A 22,057-nucleotide genomic window follows, 5' to 3' on the forward strand; every position below is an offset into this window, starting at 1 on the left:
CGTCATGTGTCACAAGCCAGGCCCTCTTTGAATCTGCCCCACTTCACCTCCTTTGTCATTCAAATAACCTCATGAATATTTCATTCACCCGATCTGATGGCTGGAAGAAAGAAAAAGGGGCTGGAGCAGAAGGAGACATGAAAGAGTCATAGTCTTCAACGTGGCGAGGTTTTTAGTCAGAGTAATGACCTGTGTGGCAACGAGCGTAGCTCGGGCTTCTGTGTATTGGAGACATACAACATAAAAATCCAGTGTGTGAGTCAGTGTGTGTACTGCTCTGCTGTGCCCCAATAAGTCGTTTATTCCTCACTTCACATCCTTCTGTCCATTGAAGGCTGGTTTGTTTTTTCTTCTTTTTTTCACCTCTTTCAGTTTTCTGCAATTTGAGAAGAAATCTTTAAAAAAGCAGCCTGCAAGAAATCCCAACAGAACCTTATTACACGTGTCAACTGACACAGTCACCTTGCTGTGCAGACTGGCCTGTTTGTTTGCCATTACACTGTAGCCACAGCCTATGTAGCCTCTGGTCCAACTAGTGGGTGAAAGGTAAAAGCTAATGAGGTGAGTGGAGGAAATGCTCCTAACCTATGAATGCACTCTGACAAAGGCCAGCACAGAAACACAGGAAGTGAAGGTGCTCTTGACTTTTCTGTTTTTGTGAAGTGGCTTTCGAAGACATTGTGAGAAAAGCTTTGCGTTCAAAGACTAATTTCCCTGCCTTAAGTGGCTTTCAGTTGAAAAAACTGCATCACCCTCCTCCTCGTCACCACCACGTCATGACTCCATCATACATGGCAGTTTATGTGTGTACACATGTGTTAATGATATGCAGCGTGGCCCCTTTAAGAGCCCAATGTCCTTTTTTGAGAATGAGCCCAGCACTCAGAGGTTTGTGTGTGCTGACCGTGGCCTCTGGGTTGGTCACCAGGGGGGAAGCTGCAGCAGAGAAATTGATTCTAACCTCCCCAGCCCCCATTTAGACCAAACGGCAGCCTCGCAGCACCGCGTGCCCTTATCTACCAATGGAATGCAACAGCTGTGCGGGGGAGCGGCAGGGTGGGCTGGCTGAAACCCCCCTGCCAGAGCCCCGCACAGCCTCCCCCCTCCACCTCTAAGCGACGTGCCGGGCTCCTGAAAGGCAGCCCAACTAAAAAAGTGAGCTAGACACATTGAGAGACTCGGCAGCGCTGCTGCACATTCAAAATAGAGTCAGAGGGAGGGAAGAGAGAGAGAGAGAGAGAGAGGGAGAGAGAAGGAGAGTCAGGGACAGGCAGTGCTGTAAAGGAGAGCACAAAGAGAAGGAAAGTGGAGCAGGGGAGGGGAACAGGAGGCTGGGTGAAGGGAGAGGGAAAGACAAAAGAAGGAGAGGGAAGACATAGCAGGGTGAACGGAAGGGACTGAGCAAATGGCTACGGAGGAGACGGCGGGGGGAGCCAGGAAAGCCACCAAGAGCAAACTGTTTGAGTTCCTGGTCCATGGAGTGGTGAGTGGCGCTGTCCGTCAGTCCTGTGAAGGGAGCTGGCATGCATCAGTGTGTGTGTGCATCTGTGTGTGTGTGCGCGTCTGTGTGTGTGCATGAGTCGGCGCGGCAGCAGCAGCGGCAGCAGCAGCAGCAGCGGTCTGTATGTGAGAGATAGCTTGGTAAAGCTGGCCATGTGAAGGTTATTTCCAGCCCCGGTGGATCCCAGCCTGTTAGGAGATGGCTGGAGAGAAGAAGAAGAAGTGGAGCAGAATGGATGGATGGAGCTGAGCAGGCAGGAGAAGGATGGGGAGCAGTGGATTTCAAACACACACACACACAAATGGATAATTGTAGGAATAGAAGCTAAGCAGCAGCAGGAAGCAGCCAGCTCCCCATTTGGCTAACAGAGGAGCACACTGCTTGCCTGAGAGTCACAGACAGAGGGGGAAGGAATGACAACACAGTCAGAGCAGCCTTCCAGGCAGCGTGTTGTTAGTTGGTGGAAGGATTTGAACCTGTAAGGTCACGAGACAAACGGACGTAGTAGCGTAGACAACCAATCCTGGAAATCATGCAGAACAATCAGTCCATTCATGTGAATCTAGCATGACATGTCAAGTCAAGTGGTCCTCATGGTTAGAGGTTAGGCAGCTATTAGCATACTTTACATTAATAACAACATAGAGGACAGTAGTAGTTTGTTTTGGCGACGAGCTGAATGAATGAGAGGTTTGAGGATAATGTAAAAGTCCTCGTCAGCTGAAAGTTTTAGCAGTTGTGGCTTTGACATTGACTCAAGTGTGATAATGAACTGGTGCTTTATGACAGTGATTCCCTATCTTTTCCCCCTTAATACGATGTGATCCCTCGCCACAGGTTTAATGTTTTCTGTTTTTTTCTGAGTTCAATCGATTAATCTAATTTTATTTTTTTAATTTACTCAGTGCAGTGCCAAAAACTGTGAAACAATACCCATTACAACTTTCCAAAGCTGGAAATGTTTTGTTTTGTCCAACCAAAAGTCCAAAGCCCAATGATGTTCAATTTTCTTTGATATGTGAAAAATAAAAATAGCAAATCCTCAAACTGGAAATGCTGGAAACAGAGCATGTTTAACCTTTTGTTAAACCATTTTTTCCCCAGAAAATGATTTATTGATCCTGACTCCCATGTTGGAAAGTTTTTAGAGCTAAAAAGAAATATACTTTGAGCAGAGGTTGGTTGATTGTTTATCGTCACAATAATCTGCAATTTCATTTTTTAAGCAAAAATGTACCTGTTGTGGCTTTCTCAAATGTTAATATACGCTAATTGTTTACGAAGGTGAATATTTTAGATGGTTTCGGTTAATTGAATAAAACAAGACACTTTATAGACCTTAACAAATAACTGATGATGACCTAACTCCTACATCATAAATGTCTCATTCTGGATGTGGTTTTTACTTTCCATTGAACTGAATTTCACCTTTGCACAGATCCTCAAACTTGGCATCACTTCCTAATCCTCAAGTACATCAAGAAGGTCACAAAGACTTTGTCGAATCCTTTTATGTCGAAAAATCACTGAACTATCTCGACTAAGGTCTGATTTTCGGCATTTTAATCAGTGCTGATGTTGGCCGTACTGACACCAGGTAGATTTATACACTGAAACAAGATGAGGTATTGTGTCTTTTGACAGGAGCGGTCATTACAGGGGCTTCGGAGCTGAAGCCCCTCCGTGCAGAGACAGACTTTAGGAAACAATGGACCAGGTGATTGATGAGCCAGATGAGTGTGTCCTCTCAACAGACCAATTAACCTTGATGAGGTTCTGGCTGCTCCAAGCCAAATATTTCCCTCTGCTTATTTTTCTTTCATGATCTGCCTCTCCCCTCTCTTTCTCCCCCCTACATTTTTAAGATGGAAAAGTCTTGTAATAATAGTTGTGGCAGGTTCCTCGTTGTGTATACTGACGAATGGAGAAATATTTATACTATGGGATATGGGGAGGATTCGGCGCAGTTTGTTAGCTTGTGGCGAGGGATGACGTTTCCTTACCCCCCTTCGTGAGGCAAAGGTTTCATACACACGTGCAAATGCACACACATAAGAATATATATATTAATACATGCACTCATTGTTGTGGTTACCGAAGGTCGTAGTGTTCCTGCCTCCCAGCAGCCGTGTGTGTGTGTTGTGGGGGAGAGTGTTTGGCCGAGGTCTGGTTCTAGGACTGATGGGTGGGCTGAAGGCCTGACTGAGGTCTCTTCCTTTTTCTCTCTCATTATCTGCCTCACCTCCCCCCTGCTGTGTTACTTCTCTGGCTTGTGTGTGTGTGAGGGTCGCGGTGATGAAAAAGGCCTTCCAACGTTCTGCGTGGGAAACCCCCGATAATACAAAAACATAATACGCCACTGTAGCGTTGTCATCCGTAACGTCTAAATGTGTGTTTGTGTGAGACCCTTGAACATAACATTCTACTGGATCAATCATTTTGGATTACTATGCTTAAAGGGTTGGTTCACCCAAATGACAGAAAAGTGGAATCCATCCATGCAAATAGTTTTTTTTTTGCCTCCACCCCTGATACAAAAAAGACGGAACAAATCTCCTACTCACAGCATTGAAGAGTGAAATTTAAAAAGATTCAACTGCTCGTCTTCTCTAAACACAATGTCCCAGTTACTCTGATTAACCAAAAGACCTTGCCATGATCATTGAATGCTTTCTACCAAAGAAATAGTCGCTATAAAAACTGTCTAGAATTTGTTCTGTGGATCCTGACTAACAGGGACACTGTTTTTGGAAAGAAAGGTCACTGTTGAATCTTTTTATATGTTGTGAGCAACACAAATGAGAATCCATTTAAGATATATTGTATTAGGGTGGAGACAGATACTGCAGAGAGGGATGTCTTAAAATCTCAGGTTCACATCATCACGATTCCACTGAAAGTCAATAAACACTGATATAATTGAATTGTTGCCCAGCCCTCGCATTGATATACAATATTATGTCCATACATTACAAGGCAGGATATGAATGAATCTGAAAGTAATATTTAAACAAAACTGTCAGTTACGATGAGAACCGTCTATAATCTTATCTTTAATGAAATATTTACTGTATATGAGTTGCATCTAAATCAACACACACACACATATATATATATATATATATATATATATATATATATATAAAACATAATAAAATTAATTCTTCCATGATAGTAAACTCAATATCTGATAAAACAAGCATGTTTCATTGTTCGGACACTTAATTGACGATAAACAGATAATTAAAATTATCTTAAGTTTGAGCCCTAAAAATATGAGTCATGTCACATTCAAGGAACGTCATTTTTTTTTTTTAAGATTTGATTCCACTCAAAGCCTTTAAAAGGGACCATCCACGTTACAACCCACAGACTCGTATGTTTAGTACAGTGTGGGTTAAGTTTAGCAACTTCAAATCCCTCCAGAGATGCCAACACACTTCTCAGATATCCAACCACATGGCAGATTCGATTGCTGGCTGGCTGAGCTCCGGGCACAGTGTTGGAGTCAGTTCGGCAGGTCAAATTATAAAGTACCACTCATTGTGTGTGTGGAGTTAGGGGAAAATCATCCTACACATTATCCAGCTATGGTTTTCTGTTATCTGAAAGGCTCAAATTCTCCAGGCAGACGCTTGTAACCGAAGTCTGGCTGCTGAGAGTCTGGTCTGTTTGGGTGTTATTGTCCAGCTTAAGTAGGAAGGAGATAGAAAAAGACAGGGGTCTGTTAAAGCTCCACAAGGTGACAAGAATCGAGCGGGAGGCCCCGACCATATGTTGTCTTATCCTCTCCCGTTCGGAGACTCTTCTCAGTTGCTTTGACCCCCCAATATCCCATCCCCCCCAGCCGAATAAACTCCCAGCCAGAGTGACAGCGACGCCTGCTCGGGCTTCTTATCACAGGATCTCTGCTTGGTCACCATTTCAAAGGGCACATAATACGCCTGTCTTAGCCTCTCGTATGCTGTTATGAGTTATTAAATCTCCCTGTAAATACATGCATTTACATTTGAACCCAGTTTGATATCTAGTTTTGTTTTTGTGCCCTCCCTGCTGTTTATTACCTTCTTCTTTGTTTGTTTTTTCACGTGTTTGTGGACAGTCTAAAGATCAAATCTGAAATGTGTTTGTACCTGCAGTAATCCACATTTAGAGGTGACAAACGGTGTGAAATGTTGGAAAAACGTGAGCTCATAAAACTCCTGATTTGTATCCTTCAGCTGTCCTCTCTCTCTCTCTCTCTCTCTCTCTCTCTCTCTCTCTCTCTCTCTCTCTCTCCAACATTTATTCATTCTGTTACAAAATGTAGCAGGCAGTTTCTTTGCCAATTTGAAAGAGGACATTTGATGGTTAAACATTCGGGTCTGTTAAGTCACATCTCTGCTAAACAACGAGGTTTAGATGTTTTTTTGAATAATAGAACGGTAGAAGAAGAAGAATAGACTCTGAGCATCTTTCATGGTTTAAAATATGTCCAATGTGACAAGTTGTCTGTCCTTTGTAGAATATTTATAGTTTGAGATTAACTGAGAAACCGCCAATGATTGTCATATTATTGGATCAATTTTTGCTCAAAATGCATTTGAGTGGTGGAGGACCTTTACTCAAGAACTGTATTTATGCACAGTTTTGATGTACTTGTATTACATTTCCTCCATGCTGCGCAACTTTACTCTGTCATACTTCAGAGGGAAATACTTTACTACATTTATCTAAAAGTTATAGGTACTTTTTTGGATGAAGACTTTATATACAAGCCCTGCGATGATCTTACGGAATATGACGCGTTGTTATAAATCATACCATACAACAGTCAGGGCCGGATCAACCTGTTAGGCGGCCCCAGAGCAAAAGTAAGCCATGGGGACCTTATCAGACCCCTCACCCTCCCTCTTACCCCTGGGTTCCGCAATTTAGCATTTGATTAAATGCAAAATTATGTGAAAACATGCAGCATTTAGGCATAACATCAACTAGAGCTGGGCAATATAACAAATTAATTTGATTCATTTACATTTTTGGTTTTGGATAAGGTGTAAAATGTCTGCATCATGAAAATCAAGTTTTTACAAGGTGCACAGAACGTTTTTTTTTTTTTTTTTTTCAGTCAGAAAAGTCACGTAAATGATAGTTGGCTACATTAGCTGTCTTGAGTCATGACAGACTTTTCTGCTCTGTCTGTAATTAAACTGAATATTAAATTTAATATCCGTGTTCTGCTTAGTTATCTGATGGTGACGGTCTGTTTAGCTGTATGAGATAAACTGTATTTTCTGTGTATACATTATGACAGCCTTGTAAGCTATGCAGGTATTTTATAATGCTCGCTCAACTCTCTTGCACATAAACCCATAAACGAATCTGATGTTTCAATCATATTTTAGTAATTTCATTATTTTATAGTTTTGCAGAGAAAATCAATTCAAATCGTGAACTGTCCCCAAGCTATTAAAAATAATCTAGATTTTATGGCCATATTGCCCATCCGTAGGATAACCTGAAATTGTAAAGGTATTACAGTAAAGTCATAGTAAAGAGAGTCTTTAGCTTCAGTAATGTGACGTATTTCAGAAAGATTAGAACTTCACTTCACAACTTCCACCTCTGATGCATTTAAAGTCATAAAATGGTATTATATTAGAAGACATACAGTTCTTCACACACAGTAGGAGGTCTGTGCTGTCGTTCAAAGGAGTCAAAGGATTTCTTTCTATCACACAAACCATAATTTGGTTTCAGACAATAAACTGAGGCGGGAGGCAGCTGTTGCCATGGGAGTGACAAGCACAGGTGAGAGTTCCCCAGTTGTTCCCGGGCGTCAAGATTAGAGTGTGAGACTGTGGGCTCAGACACTGTTTGCATTGTTTAGGTGTGTATGTGTGTGTGTGTGTGTGTGTGTGTGTGTGTGTGTGTGTGTGTGTGTGTGCGCGCGCGCGCATGTGTGTGTGTGTGTGTGTGTGTGTGTGTGTGTGTGTGTGACAGACTAAATGAAGATTTTTCTCTATTTTTCAGCCATCAAAATATTTTTTTGTTTAAAGTAGACAACAGAACAAAAAAGATGGAAACAAAACAGTGCTGCTTATTGAACTGCTCGGTGCAGTTCTTGTTTCTGGCATTTTCTGGAAACCCAGTGTTAAAAAGACCGAATAGTATCAGTTTTCAAATGTTTCAGAATGAATGTATCTCACACACCACTGGCAGAATGATTTCACCGATACTTTTAGGGCTCAAAACTTGCCCGTACGTGCCCCATATTTCATGTTAGTCTCTAATGTCGACTGTCTAACACAAACAAAGCCCATATTAGATTGCACGTCCTTTGACGTTTTACTACACAATTTCTTTCATGTTTACAGCCCAGTTGGCTACGATTCTAAACAGAAATCGTGTAATTTGACGTCACAAAATTGCTTAATGTTTACCAACTTAACTGTTATTTGATAACTGAAATGTTACCAAATGTTACAAAAGATAGGTGACTCGATAGGAGTTTCAATAGAACCAGAGCAAACACCAGAATTTTATTTTAAATACTAGAAATGTGTGAGGTCTGGATGAGGAGCTGCATGACAGTCTTTGTTGCAGCTCGACTTTGTTAGATAGGATGAGTGTGTTTACAAAAACTTCTTAGTCCACCTTGAATCCATCAGAAGGAAAAGTTGCAATTGATCTAATGTTTTCTTTGTTATATTTTTAGAAGCACTAATTTGTGATTATAATTAATCAGAAAAAACACAGTGAAGAATGTTTTCTACATGTATTTGACCCGTCTTTTCTCCTGTTTTCTCTTCCCAAGCGTCCTGGCATGCCGTCTGGAGCGAGGATGCCCCACCAGGGAGCTCCCATGGGCCCCCCCGGCCCACCGTACGGAGGGAGCCCGGCGGTGCGGCCCGGCCTGCCCTCCCCGGTGATGGAGCCCAGTCGTAAGAGGCCTGCACCCTCCCAGCAGGTCCAGCAGCAGCAGCAGCAACAGCAGCAGCAGCAGGCCGTCCAGAGCCGGGCCAGAAAGTGAGTCTGAGACCTAGTCAACTTTCAACTCCTACCTAATCACTGCACGGCTTGCATATAGAAATCCTTATTTGTCTGATTTTGTGTGGAATGATTGAGATCATAAACAGGCCGTGGTTTCACTTTGAACTAGTCTTCAAAACCAAACATGGAATTGGTCATGAATCATTTGCAGGCAATGAAGTAAGACCTGGGCATCTAACCACAATATCTTTTAGCAACAACCGTACCACATACCAAAAGCTGGTATGAAATTCTTTAACAGATTCTTAGTGGTTTTACTTATTTTCTGATCACACAATTCCAGATTAAACTCATAATTTTCCTCTTTTTAGACTTGATGTCATTCAGCTGCTTGTGTCAAGACAACATTAAACACAATGCAGTTGTTAAATTATGAAAAGGGTTTGAAAAAAAAAAAAACTAATGTATATTCCTGGAAGTAGGTATTAGAAAAGGAATATATTTAATGATCCAGAAACATAGCTGTCATAGGTAACATTTCTTTTAAGATTTTTTTTTGTGGGCATTTCAGGCCTTTATTTGTGTAGGACAGCTTAGACTTGAAAGGGGAGAGAGAAGGGGAATGACATGCAGCAAAGGGCCGCAGGTCGGAGTCGAACCCGCGGCCGCTGCATCAAGGAGTAAACCTCTATATGTGGACGCCCGCGCTACCAGGTGAGCTAACAGGCGCCCGTATAGGTAACATTTCTAAAAATGTTATGTTACGTATAGATTATGTTACAATAGTGCTTAAAGGTGGAGTCTGAGATTCGAATCCAATAAACTTTTTGTCAAATTCAGCGAATATCTCCTGACTGTCCGTTCTGTGTGTGTGCTGAAAAAATATCTGGTCTTCATACACAGTGGTGTGTATAAAGTGGTGGAGCAAGCGGCAGACATTGCTATCCCTAGTGCCACAGCATTAGCATGGATAACAAGAAAAAGGCTAAATATTTTCTAGACTGCTGATCGAACAAAACCAATGTATTATACGGTCGTGGAATAATAAGAAAAAAGATTATGACAATTATAATAAGTTACAGCCCTACAGTACAAGACAGCCACAGTGGTCATACCTCAAAAAATCATATTTATGAGAAGTGAAACCTTGACCTTTGTGTGTCTCTGTTCAGCTTTTATTTCAATTTTTGTTTTGAATCTCTCCCACTGCTCCTTTTTTGTTGTTGCATCCTTAGCAATGCTCACTGCTCTGTGCATCCACTTCTCACCATCCCAACTGCTGCTGTGACTGAATGTTTCCCCTCTGTTCGCTCTTCATGGGTTTTTGTTGTCTCGTTTGCCCAGTGGTCTTATCTTTGTGATGTCCATGCTGCTGTCTGCAGGCGACCAGGCTCTAGTACTGCTGTTAGTACTATCTATTGTCTGCTATTTGACAAAGGATCTGAACATCAGTATCCCAGGCGCGCACACACACACACACACACACACACACACACACACACAGTGGATGGATGTCTGTCTGTTAGGAGACGAGTGTGTGGCAGGTTTGGTCATTAGAAAGGAGATCAATATGCTCACTCAGTGGACCTCTGTCCCTCTCGGTTTCATTCTCTCAGTATCTGCAGCACGATTGATCCGCTTACAATTAAGCAGGCTTGTCAAACAGGCTTGTCCTGCATCGGGGCCTCAACCCCCAGAGCAGCCTGGCTGGCTGCAGAGGGTCTGATCGATGGTCCAGGGTGACTTGTCCAGGTGTCTCTCTCTCTCTGTTGCTTTGTGAGAGAGTGTGTCCTCTGGCAAACAAGTTTGATGCTCCAGCTCTACTCCATCCAGCTCAGACCCCACGCGGCTGCCAGCTGAGGGCGGCCCACCTGTGTTTGCAGTGTCATTGAGACCTTATGGTCCCAGCGACACTCGCTCTGCAGAACAAACACTGTCCTATGCAAAGTTGCTGCTAAAAATAGGATTTAATTCCAGTTTGCTTTGCATAAAGTGCTATGAATACTCAACCTTGTGTCCTAGGAATTACGTTTGTATACTACTAATTTGTTTTCCCAAATAGAGACACTTTTGGTGCTGTAGGATGCACCTTATGTTTCATAGGCAGATGGTGGGCAAAGGACTTTGACACCAGTCCGGTTACGTGACTTGAATAATACATAAATTAACAACCTTTTCTTATTATGTTAAAAGAAAACAGCTAATTCATAGTATATAGATTACATTTCTAGGAGACAGGTTTGGAAAACTTTTGTATCACACAAAACACAATGAGGTAAAAATGTAGATTTCATGTAGAGGCTAATTAATAGCATAGTCATCTGTGAGGTTTCATCTTGTGTGTTTTTCTTTTTTTTTCTTTAAAATGTTTTCTTAAAGGTGAGAAAAATCTGTCAAAAATAATACAGCATCATCCTGGGCATAACATTTCAGATGCATATTAACATAACTCATTTGCAAAGTTGATGCCATGTGGAAAGAAATCTTTTCTCGTCACATTTTTATACAAACAACATTTTTGCTTGTTTTTGATGCCAAGTGGTTACTTATTATTGTAGTTCTTGTGTTTTATCGCGGTGGGCCGTTGTATCACCAAGGCTGAGGGTAAAACACGTCTTAAGTAACGTAACACCAAGATGAAGACCGTTGTTTCAGTTACCTCTCTCTCCCCTTTGGATGAAAGTTTCAGATTTGTGACAAAGTGTGTAAATATATCCAACAGTGTTGTCAAGGTGCACTGACTCACAAGAAAAATGTAACAACTGGAGTGATTTTTTAGCTGGTGTTAAGTTACTCTTGAAGGATCTGCTCCTTTGTTCTTGAGAACCCAGCTTCACCATCTCCTCCCATAGTTTGGTGCACAGGTTCAGGATTTTTTTATTTTTATTTGAGCTTGTAGTTCCAATGAAGTATTACTGTATTATTTATAAAGTCCTGATCTTTTATATGAACCTCTGAACCTTGTTTTGTAATGTTAATTGTGGTATTTGTCCTTGAAGTAACCTAAAAACATTCCTTGCTGCTCTTGCTGCTGGTGTTAAAGGACACCCAGGGTTGCTTAGGAACATTGCTAGCTTGCGATAATGAAACAGGTTTCTTAGTCCTAGGCCAGCTGTTTTAAGGTGGTGAACAGTGGAAATGCTAAAAAAAAAAAAAAAGGTTTGCGATTTGGTCTGGGAAATGAGTGAAAAGGTGTCAGTAGAATGCATGTTGTCTTCATCCGCACATTACTTCATCAATGCAACATCCACATTTGCAATTCAGAACCAAGCGATAGAGCTGAACTCGCACACTGCCTGTTTGCTCCTTTTCCTGTGATACACAAGCTCCCAGTGTGTCCGTTGTCGGTGTATTGTCTGTCTGTGTGTGTGAAGCATGATTGTTTTGGTTCACAGAGAAACTTTGTTGAATGAGCGTGTCCCTCAGATGAGCAGGATGCCTCACAGCTCCTCCTCTGCTGCACATTGTGCGTGCATGGACACAGTTACACGCCCATTCCAGTGCCTGCCCTTGTCTGAGTTATAGAGTTTGCACCTACTAACAGACCCTTGAACTTAACACATCCAGACATACAAACAGCCAGAACCACCAGGTGTTCCCCCTCTGACATCGTACTTGAGTGTGTGTCTCGCCACAACTCTAATCGGACAACCTTCGAATCCTCACCAATTCTTAGGAAGCCAGTTGGATTCCCCGGAGCCAATGAGATGCCGGCGAGGCAGATGGACATGAGAGAGCCCCAATCAGATCCCACGCTCGGATCAAAGTAGGAGTTTATTCTGCTGCATGTCTTACGTTTGATGACTCTGGCCTATTTAGCATTTCACCCGAGCCCAGCACTCCCTGAATGAGTTGTTTTGGCCAACCATACGTTCAGGCCTAGAAGTTGACCCCCTAAAATGTAATGGTGCATGCTTTAGACTGGAGCATGGCATGATGGAAACAGTTTGTTTCAGCCCGAACAGAAACATAAACTAGAATCCAATCTCAAACCCCTTTTTAAGAACAGTTTCAAATGGGGGATTGTTGTGATGCAGGTTTGTGTTTTCCTTTGCAATGCACTCCCAGATCTTTCAATTGTCCTTGCAGCAGGCTTGTTTCAGTATTTGGCATGCTGATGGAACATTCTGCTTCACAGACCGTTGTGATAGGAAATATGTCTACACTGCAAAAAAAATCCCCTTCTACAAAAAAGAAAAAATATGTACTCTAAAGAGAAAATTTCAGGTAAGCAAAAGATTTTGAACTAGCATAGAAATAAGCCCACTACGAAAGTCCATCTACCCTTGAAAGGAATCGTTTTGGGACATTCTGGGAATGTGCATATTCACTTTGTTGCAGAGAGACAAATGAGGAGATCAATACATTAGCGCAATACTAAATATGAAGCTACCAGGCAGTTAGCTTAGCTTAGCACAAAGACTGGGAACAGGGGGAAACAGCCTGGCTCTGTTTGAAGGTAACAAGATCCACGTACTAGCAACTCTGGAGCTCACTAATTTACATGTTACATCTTGTTTGTTAAATCTGTACAAAAAAATAAGTGTAAACATTACAAGTTGTGTTTTTACAGAGCTATATGTCATTTTTACACTTAGTTTTTGTACAGTCTAAACAATGGAGACGTGTTAATTGGTGAGTGTAGCGTGCTGGCAGGTTGATTTTGTTGCTTTTGGACAGAGCCAGGCTAGCTGTTATCCCGTTTTTTTCATTATTTATGCTAAGCTAAGCTAACCACCCCTGGCTGTTGCCTTATATTTAGCGGACAGATATGAGAGTTGTATCAAACTTTTCATTTAACTATCTCAGCAAAAAGACTTGATAAAAGAAGTGAAACTTGACAGATTCCCAATAGAGGTGTTTGATAGTAGATTGTCTTTTAATTCAGCTCAATTTAAGAGATAATATCCTAAAACAGAACTACGGAGAAAAAGTCTTTGAAATAAGACACAAATTGTTTTGCTTCTTTACACCTTTCGACGTAACGCCTCACAGGGCAAGAGCCTTTATTCTTGATGAGAAAAAATGTTATTAAATCATCCTAAAATGAATTATTATACAACAACAGAACACTTGCATGAATTAACATCTCACAGGTGTCCACAGATTAAATATTATAAGGACATGTTTAATAGAGAAGGAAGCTGTAGTGTTGTTTTTGTAATCAGTGTCATCGAGTAAGAGTTCTGACAAAGACACCAACTTGGCACATTCTTATAGTTCTTAGTCCCTCCCTGGTAAGTATAAAAAAACATGGTGTAGTTAGACTGATGTTATTCTATGTGAGAACACACACATACATTCCCCTCTGTGAAAATCATTCCTAACCTGTGTGTGTGTGTGTGTGTGTGTGTGTGTGTGTGTGTGTGTGTGTGTGTGTGTGTGTGTGTGTGTGTGTGTGTGTGTGTGTGTGTGTGTGTGTGTGTGTGTGTGTGTGTGTGTGTGTGTGTGTGTGTGCGCGCGCGCGCGCGCGAGACACTTTTTTGGCTGTTAGAGGCTCTCATTCAGCAGGTGGACCGTTGCATTTCAGATACCACACAAACACCTGACCATACACACACACACACACACACACACACACACACACACACACACACACACACACACACACACGACACACACGACACACAAACAGCTGGGATGCTGGGGTGCTGGATATGGCCCAGCATTTTAGCAGATGGCCTGGGTGCTACGCTATCAGTCACCATAGTAACATGCTCTCTTTTCCCTCTTTCTCTCTGTCTTTCTCTCCCTCTCTCTAGTGCTAAGAGAAGGAAAATGGCAGACAAGATTCTTCCGCAAAGGGTGAGGCTGCATATTTTTTACCTTTGTTGCTGTGTTTTTGTGTGTGTAGATGTGTGTGTCATTATCTTTTGAGTGCAACACAGAAAAATCCTGGTCGGTTTTTGATGTCAGGGGTTCTTGGAATGCGCAGAGGGCCAGATGATTATGTGTTATTTCCAAATGACGAGAGAGAGGATGAGGGGGCGATCAGGAGATTTTAGGCAATTTTTTTAGGGTTTCATTCTGTTATTTGGATAGTGGCGTATTGATTTAAATTGGAGTAGTTAGCGGGATATGGCAGAGACGCAACCGCAAGTAGAACCGAAAGAGAACCACTATGTTGCCACAGGTGAGTCTGTGCCGACTGAGGTTGAGATTTTCATCCCGTAATTTTCGGCCCTCACCACATCCTGACCAGCATACAGAACACTTTCACACTGAAACTATGGAGGTCTGGAGACTGTGAGCGTCTTGGCTCAGGTCTTATCCCCTAACATAACCCAGACAGAGATAGCAGTAGGCATGGCTGGGGCACCACTCCACAACAATGAGTCACGGACAGGGAATGTCTGCCACACTCCTCTGTCTGCTCGGCACCTTGGACCGGTGAAAGGCTTTGAGATGGAGATAGAGAAGGAATGAGAGGGAACAATAAAGGCAGCCATTTAGAAAGAAACATGAAAGAGGGAAGAAGAAGAGGGAGGGAGGAGAAGGAGCGAACTGTAGGTGTGTGTGTGTGTGTGTGTGTGTGTGTGTGTGTGTGTGTGTGTGTGTGTGTGTGTGTGTGTGTGTGTGTGTGTGTGTGTACAGTTTGGTAAGTAAGCAGCAGCCCTTGATGCTCCGAGGACTTTCATCGGTATGGTAATGTCTGAGTCCTGGCTGGTTGGCTGCACACTCTGCATCTCATTTTTATTCCCCAGTGTCCCCAGGATGGTGTGGACCACCGTATTAATGGTGGGCTGGGCAGCAGTTTTGGAGTCTCACATAGAGCAAATGTTGTACAGTTATCTGATGACATTTTTATGGGATGACAAGGTTTTAAGTCCTTAGTCTCCTCAAATTTGTTTTGTGTCACAGGTGTACGTAAGTATTTTTGGGCATTAAATCACTGATCCTGGAGAGATCGGGGGGGAGAGAGAGATGGGGAGCGTCATACAACATAAGTCCCTGGCTGGAGTCGAATCGGGGGCATTAGAGCTCATGGTCAGGAGGACGTTAGACCTCTAGTCCACCAGGGTGCCTGACTTACTGTATGAACCCCACTAACCTGGCGGTGGCTCAGTCAGGACAAACTCATTCTGTGCAGCCAAACTTTGTTAAAACCCTCTCAACTGTATTTGAAATCATAGTGGAGATCCCAAACCATCTAAAAATAAATGAGCAATTATGTTAGGCTGACTTTTGGGGAAATGGGTACAGAATGATTCACAAGCCATCAATACAATTTCTATTTGATGCAAAGGTGCAGCCGTAGAAATACTCTCAATGATGACCTGGGAAGTTGATACTGAATATGAACGGGATACTGTGAGACAGGTTGAGATTTTTCCAACCTTAAAGGTTTCTAACAGAGAAATGAAAGGAATAGTTTGACATTTTGTGAAATTTGCCTATTCGATTTCTTGCAGAGTTAGATGAGAATATTCATATCTGTTCTCATTCTCATATCTGTTTGTTCAGTATGGAGCTACAGCTAGCGGCTTAGCTAAACATAAAGACTGGAAACTTAGGGAAACAGCTAGCCTGGCACTGTCCAAAGGTAACAAACTCCAGGCCCCTAAAACTAGAATGTGTCATTTTAACATTCCAGTTTTTTTTTTACCTTTAGGGTTAGTTAGTTAGTTTCCACTCTTTATGCTAAGCTAAGCTAAGCTAACCGGCTGCTGCCAGCAGCTTTATATGTACTGTACAGATACGAGAGTGGTGGGCACCCGGATAGCTCAGTTGGTAGAGCGGGCGCCCATATGTAGAGGTTTACTCCTCGATGCAGCGGGCGCAGGTTCTCGACCTGCGGCCCTTTGCTGCATGTCATTTCCCCTCTCTCTCCACTTTCATGTCTTCAGCTGTCCTGTCAAATAAAGGCCTAAAAATGCCCAAAAAAATAATCTATAGACAGATATGAGAGTGGTATCGATCTTCTCATCTAACTCGACAAGAACGCGAATAAGAATTCTTACTTTCCTGCTATTCAATGTATTATCTTATTCCTTGAAGCAAAACTAAATTTTATGGGGCTACATGTCCTTGAAGCAAGACATTGGCATTGACAGCTAATCACTATATGTGAAGAAAATATGACTTCTTAATCTTGTGTGTGTGTGTGTGTGTGTGTGTGTGTGTGTGTGTGTGTGTGTGTGTGTGTGTGATCTAAAGATTTTAACGTCAGATTTTCTTCCCTCTGAGCAGATCCGTGAGCTGGTCCCAGAGTCTCAGGCCTACATGGATCTGCTGGCGTTTGAGCGCAAACTGGACCAGACCATCATGCGCAAACGTGTGGACATCCAGGAGGCACTGAAGAGACCAATGAAGGTAAGGAAAAAAAATCAGGAGCCAGTGAGCTGTCCTCAAGGTGTCATTTTTACACCTCAACATGTACTGAAAGGTCTTCAAATGTTAAATTGTTAATAACTGATGTACCTTTTTTGTAAGACTGAAGACTCATTTGATTTCTTGACTCTTGTTATATTAAAGCACTATTTTAATCTGCCGTTATATTAAGCTCATCAGTTCCGATGGGGCACCTGCAGCTTGACATTTACAGTTAAGATTTTGTGAAATGTCCGTTTAATTTGTGGTGTTTTTATGTGCCCTTGTGTCAGCAGCAGAAGCGTAAACTGAGGCTTTACATATCGAACACGTTTAACCCTGCCAGACCCGACGCTGATGACTCAGATGGCAGCATTGCATCGTGGGAACTGCGTGTAGAGGGGAAATTGCTGGATGATGTAAGTTTTGTTCATCTAAAATATACAGTGCACGTTTTATACCTATGCTATTTAATACATAGCCAATTTAAAAGTGAAATAACTTTTTTTTTAAACATGAGGTTACACTTTACTTGAAGGTATCTACATAAGAGTGACATGACACTGTCATGAACGCGTCATAAACATTATAAACAAGTCATAAACGTGACATAATGCTTCTTTTAGTAAGTGTCATTCGGTTTTTGTCATGACAAGTTAGGGTTAGGGTTAGAGTTAGGGTTAGAGGGTTCAACTGTCATGACTGAGTTCATGACAGTGTTATGTCACTTTTATGTAGATACCGTCAAGTAAAGTGTTACCAAATATGATTTCTGTGAAACCGATTTGCTGCAGGGTGTAGTATTATGTCATCAAATATATATAAATAAGAGAGAGATTATAATCTTCCCATTTAGTTTGAAAGTGTGGCACTCTGGGTCGTTTTTGGTCAGCAGTCACTCTCATCACTAATGATGTGCTCAAACAACTTGGGACAGAAAAGTATTCGCCGGCTCAGAATATAAAATGAATGACAGATGTTGTCATTAGAGAGGCTGTAGATGCAGCTTGAAAAGCAGAATGATCTTACATTTGTCTTGGACCATAAGCGTCCCTTCAAAAAGCTCTGATGTTCTTAGCAGTCCGGGGCAAGGCCGTCATCTCACAGCGGTCGGAAGCATTTAGGTTTCACTAACCACAAATATTTCTGGTTGAGCTGGGAGGAAGTGGACCCTGAGAATATCTAGTGTCTCACTCTCCTTCTGGTCTCACTCGGCCTCTTGTGGGGTTATGATGAGTGGCGTTGCTATAAGCAAAGACACGCTGACGAATGTTTTCTTTTTGCTTCTGTGTGTCTGTTTTTAGACATTAATTGACCACCTCTCTCTGTCCGTTTCACAGCCGGGGAAGCAGAAGAAGAAGTTTTCTTCGTTTTTTAAGAGCCTGGTGATTGAGCTGGACAAAGACCTCTACGGTCCTGACAACCACCTGGTTGAGGTCAGTTCAAACAACGACAAACCAAAGGCTAATTTTAGACCTACGCTACCTGAATCGACCTTTTACCTGCTGTTACAAAACGACTGCAGACTCTTTAGTGTTTGTCATGATGATCAGTGTTTTTGAGGTAGCCGGTTCAAGTCCGGGGTGGACCGGGTACGGAGTGTGGACTGGTATCTGGAGAGGTGCTAGTTCAACTGCTGGGCACTGCCGAGGTGCTTCTAAACCATGCACCAAACCCCTAACTGCTCGTGGCGCTGTGCTGCAGCAAGCTGTCATTCTGACATCTCTCCACATTTGATGCATGTGTGTAAATCAAGAAAAATGTAATTGGAATGAAAAGAGTAGTTAGTTTCCCCAAAGGTACAAATAAAATGTAATATTAAATATTATTTATACTTTCACTTAGAAACTCCATTCAAACCTTACAAATGTTCCACGTCCACTGAATAATTTGAATAATGAATGGATTATTCATATTATTCAGCTTTTAAAGCCAGCAATTCCATTTAGCGTCAGCTTTTAAACATCCAGCATTCACACCTTCTCTAGCTTTTTATATACTTTTAGCACAGAGTATCCAACATGCAGGGTACTAGGTAATACAGTACAGTAAGTTTTTGGAGAGCAACACATTTTTGCATTAGCACAGATTTGAAATGAAACTATGAATATGAGGCTAATACTAAAATACCTTAAATACTCAACCTTGTAGTCTTGAAAAGTGACTCCAAAAACCTATTTCTACTTACTAATACGCTTATTCTGAGAAATAAGCAGAAGATCGATACCACTCTCGAATATCTATATGTTAAATATGAAGCTCGTTATCATGTAGCTCCCCTAAAAACTGCAAATATTTGTGTTTTTTTCACTGTGGCTTAGTTAGTTTTATGTCTTCAACATTCACATCCGGACAGCTTGTTTGGCACTTCGTAGGCTTTCATTTGAGATCACATCCATTGAAGAGTTTTTGTATGCGGCTCAAATCCGTGAATCAGACTGTTCGGCCATGCAGTCAGAGTCAGTAAAAGCCACTTTATAATGCAGAGGAGAGACGTTCACTGAAAATTGTTAGTTTGTAATGTCTGATGAAGTCTAGAGCTGCAATCACCTCAACGAACCTGGTCCTTTTTTTTAACCCCCATTAGATAAATACAAAGAAACAGAAAACAAAGATGCCCTCTCTCTTTTTTTAATAATTAGTTGTTTTTTTTATAACGGACAACATTGCAAGGTTGTTTAAACATGCAGATATGAGAGCGGAGAAATCAGGTGCTTACTTATTAAAAACAACCATTAGCTGCCCTTTACTTTGTATCTTCACAAAATGTATTGACTTAAAAAAAACACTTCAGAAGTTCCAAAGTAAAATTTATGACTTCTCAAGGTTTCTCCTTTTAAGAGAATATTTTGGCAGGGCACTCAGGTGCATGGCTTTGAATGATTTTCCATCAAAAGAAGTTTTTTCTGTACCTTGAGGTACAATCAGAACTTAATCTGTTCTAATTCAGCCATTGCTTGGAGGAAAACATTCCTCTGTATTGCATGCCAAGGTACTACAATCCACTGTACTGAAGATGGCGCTTAAAGTGCTTTCTTTTGTTTCTTAGCCGTTAAGATAAAATGTAAAAAGCATTTCATCTGAAGTTCGATACAGAGGAGGTTCTGATATATGTAAAAGCAAAGACTAAAACGCAGAATCTTATGAAAATAGTTGTATTTATTTTGTTTGTTTTTTATTTCGTTATTTCACTTCAAGTCTGCGCTGTCAGTGTGATCCTAAGTGTGATTGAACATTCAGCTGCACAGCCACATGGTTAACCTTTTGCTATCTTGGTTTCTTAGCACGTTGTTCAGAAATGTAACCTCTCACCAAACCACAGACTATGTGCTCTAGGACAAGATCAAGGCTGCTAGATATAGGTGCATTCAAATGACTTCTTTGTACATTTGTTAATTGTGCCAAATCTCCTGCTTCAAACAGTCTGCAGCTTCCTTTAAACACCTGAAAACTTGGTTTAAAATCTTAAGTATTTTTTCTATAATATTCAATATTAAACAATCAAAGTTAAAGTCTAATTAGCTATTATGTAAAAATGTAACACTCAATAAGGCTAACATCAGCATGGGCAGTTTTGTTTACCATGTTCACCATCTCAGTTTAGTGTGCTAGCATGCTAACATTTGCTAATTAGCACTAAACACAAAGTACAGCTGAGGAAATGTAATTAGCTTTGCAGGATTGTGGTCATAAAGCAAAGTACTGAACAAATTTAAATTGCAACCTTGCAACAAATAAAATAGTGCAAAGGAATAAATATTGTTTGTACAAAAAAAGTTATGTACAGTGTATAGCTGTATACATGTCTATATACAGTTTATACAGCGTGCAGAATTTATATTTGACAATAATGGATGATATGTACATGTTAAAGCACATTGTGTATTTTAAACTGTAAATTTATCATTTATAGTTTGTTGGTAAAAAAGATGTTTAAGTGGTTTAATAGGAAGCTGATAGCTGATGCTGATGAAATGGTTTTCAGGGCCTTTAAAGCAGGAATTAGTCAGCAATTCTGATTAATAAAGTGTGAAACAAGCCGAAAATGAAATGTGAAACAAAAGAAATTCAGTCTGAATAAACCACCTCAGTTTGGGGTGTGTAGTCAAAGCGTGGTGCCTTGCTCTTTCAGTGGCACCGCACGCCCACCACTCAGGAGACGGACGGCTTCCAGGTGAAAAGGCCGGGAGACGTGAGCGTGCGCTGCACTCTGCTGCTGATGCTGGACTACCAGGTGAGGGCGCCACACAGTCTCACAACTCTGTGACTAATCCATGCCATGAAACCAGCTGTTGTCGTGACAACATGCAGGCCTCACATCACTGATAACCTCCAGTCTACAGAAACATTACAGAGTGCATTAAAGACTCCATTTCCAACCTGACGTCCGTCTCCAAGCCAGGGAAATATGATAAGGTTGTCAGATGTGATGATGTAAAGGCTCCGAGGTGGGCGGTTGTATAGAAATGTTGTAATGCGATAATATTGTCTCCGCAGCCTCCCCAGTTTAAGCTGGACCCTCGCCTGGCTCGCCTGCTTGGCATTCACACTCAGGCTCGCTCCTGCATCATCCAGGCGCTCTGGCAATACGTCAAGACCAACAAACTGCAGGACTCCCATGACAAGGAGTACATCAACTGTGACAAGTACTTCCAACAGGTATGGGACTCTCTGTGCTATAAGTCACACGATGGTTGCAAAAATATTAATATCAGTGTTGCTGAAAATATGATATTACTGGGACATGAGTAGCATGAAATACTGTAATCTATCTTGCAATACTGACTTCTGTTATTTCGAAATTATACATGATACAAACTCCATTTTATAATTTTTTTTTTAGCAAAATCAATTAACCTAGCCACAGTTATCAATACACACCTACAGTATGTGTATGAACACGGATGATATTTTCACGCTCCTCCACAGATCTTTGACTGCCCTCGACTGAAGTTCTCTGAGATCCCTCAGCGCCTCACCAACCTCCTTTTACCCCCCGACCCCATCGTCATCAACCATGTCATCAGGTAGATTCCTGTTTTACTGTATATATAAATGTCAATAAACGACAAAAAGCCTCACTCTCGTAAAATCTCTTTTACATGAGTGCCCTGCAGGCAGTCATGGCAATGAGTTACTAACATAAGACGGATGACACAAGTATGAAGAAGTATGTTTAACGTTTTGAGTGTATGTTTTGCACACGTTCCCTTTTACTGAACCCAAAGTTGTCTTACTCCTTTGGTATTTGTGCCATGATGTTGTTTTTCTTCT

The 22,057-nt window shown here is 41.5% G+C and overlaps 1 protein-coding gene across 9 annotated transcripts in view; it reads left to right on the forward strand.

The window, feature by feature from the left end:
• smarcd3b (SWI/SNF related, matrix associated, actin dependent regulator of chromatin, subfamily d, member 3b) overlaps nucleotides 1–22,057 on the forward strand; it is a 37,735-nt gene that overhangs the window by 9,392 nt on the left and 6,286 nt on the right. The window contains exons 1-10 of one of the 9 annotated variants that reach the window (XM_031292889.2): nucleotides 1,151–1,483; nucleotides 8,298–8,509; nucleotides 12,150–12,239; nucleotides 14,236–14,278; nucleotides 16,664–16,786; nucleotides 17,080–17,202; nucleotides 18,124–18,219; nucleotides 20,889–21,017; nucleotides 21,281–21,442; nucleotides 21,713–21,810. In XM_031292889.2, the coding sequence (XP_031148749.1) occupies nucleotides 1,406–1,483; nucleotides 8,298–8,509; nucleotides 12,150–12,239; nucleotides 14,236–14,278; nucleotides 16,664–16,786; nucleotides 17,080–17,202; nucleotides 18,124–18,219; nucleotides 20,889–21,017; nucleotides 21,281–21,442; nucleotides 21,713–21,810 (1,154 nt within the window). In that variant the 5' untranslated portion in view covers nucleotides 1,151–1,405. Of the gene's footprint in view, nucleotides 1–1,150; nucleotides 1,484–8,297; nucleotides 8,510–12,149; nucleotides 12,240–14,235; nucleotides 14,279–16,663; nucleotides 16,787–17,076; nucleotides 17,203–18,123; nucleotides 18,220–20,888; nucleotides 21,018–21,280; nucleotides 21,443–21,712; nucleotides 21,811–22,057 lie in introns of those variants that run through there. The other 8 variants (XM_031292888.2, XM_031292891.2, XM_031292890.2 and 5 more) reach the window with 8 other exon arrangements.

Source organism: Sander lucioperca, chromosome 23, assembly GCF_008315115.2.
Source record: "Sander lucioperca isolate FBNREF2018 chromosome 23, SLUC_FBN_1.2, whole genome shotgun sequence".
Taxonomy (NCBI): Eukaryota; Metazoa; Chordata; class Actinopteri; order Perciformes; family Percidae; genus Sander; species Sander lucioperca.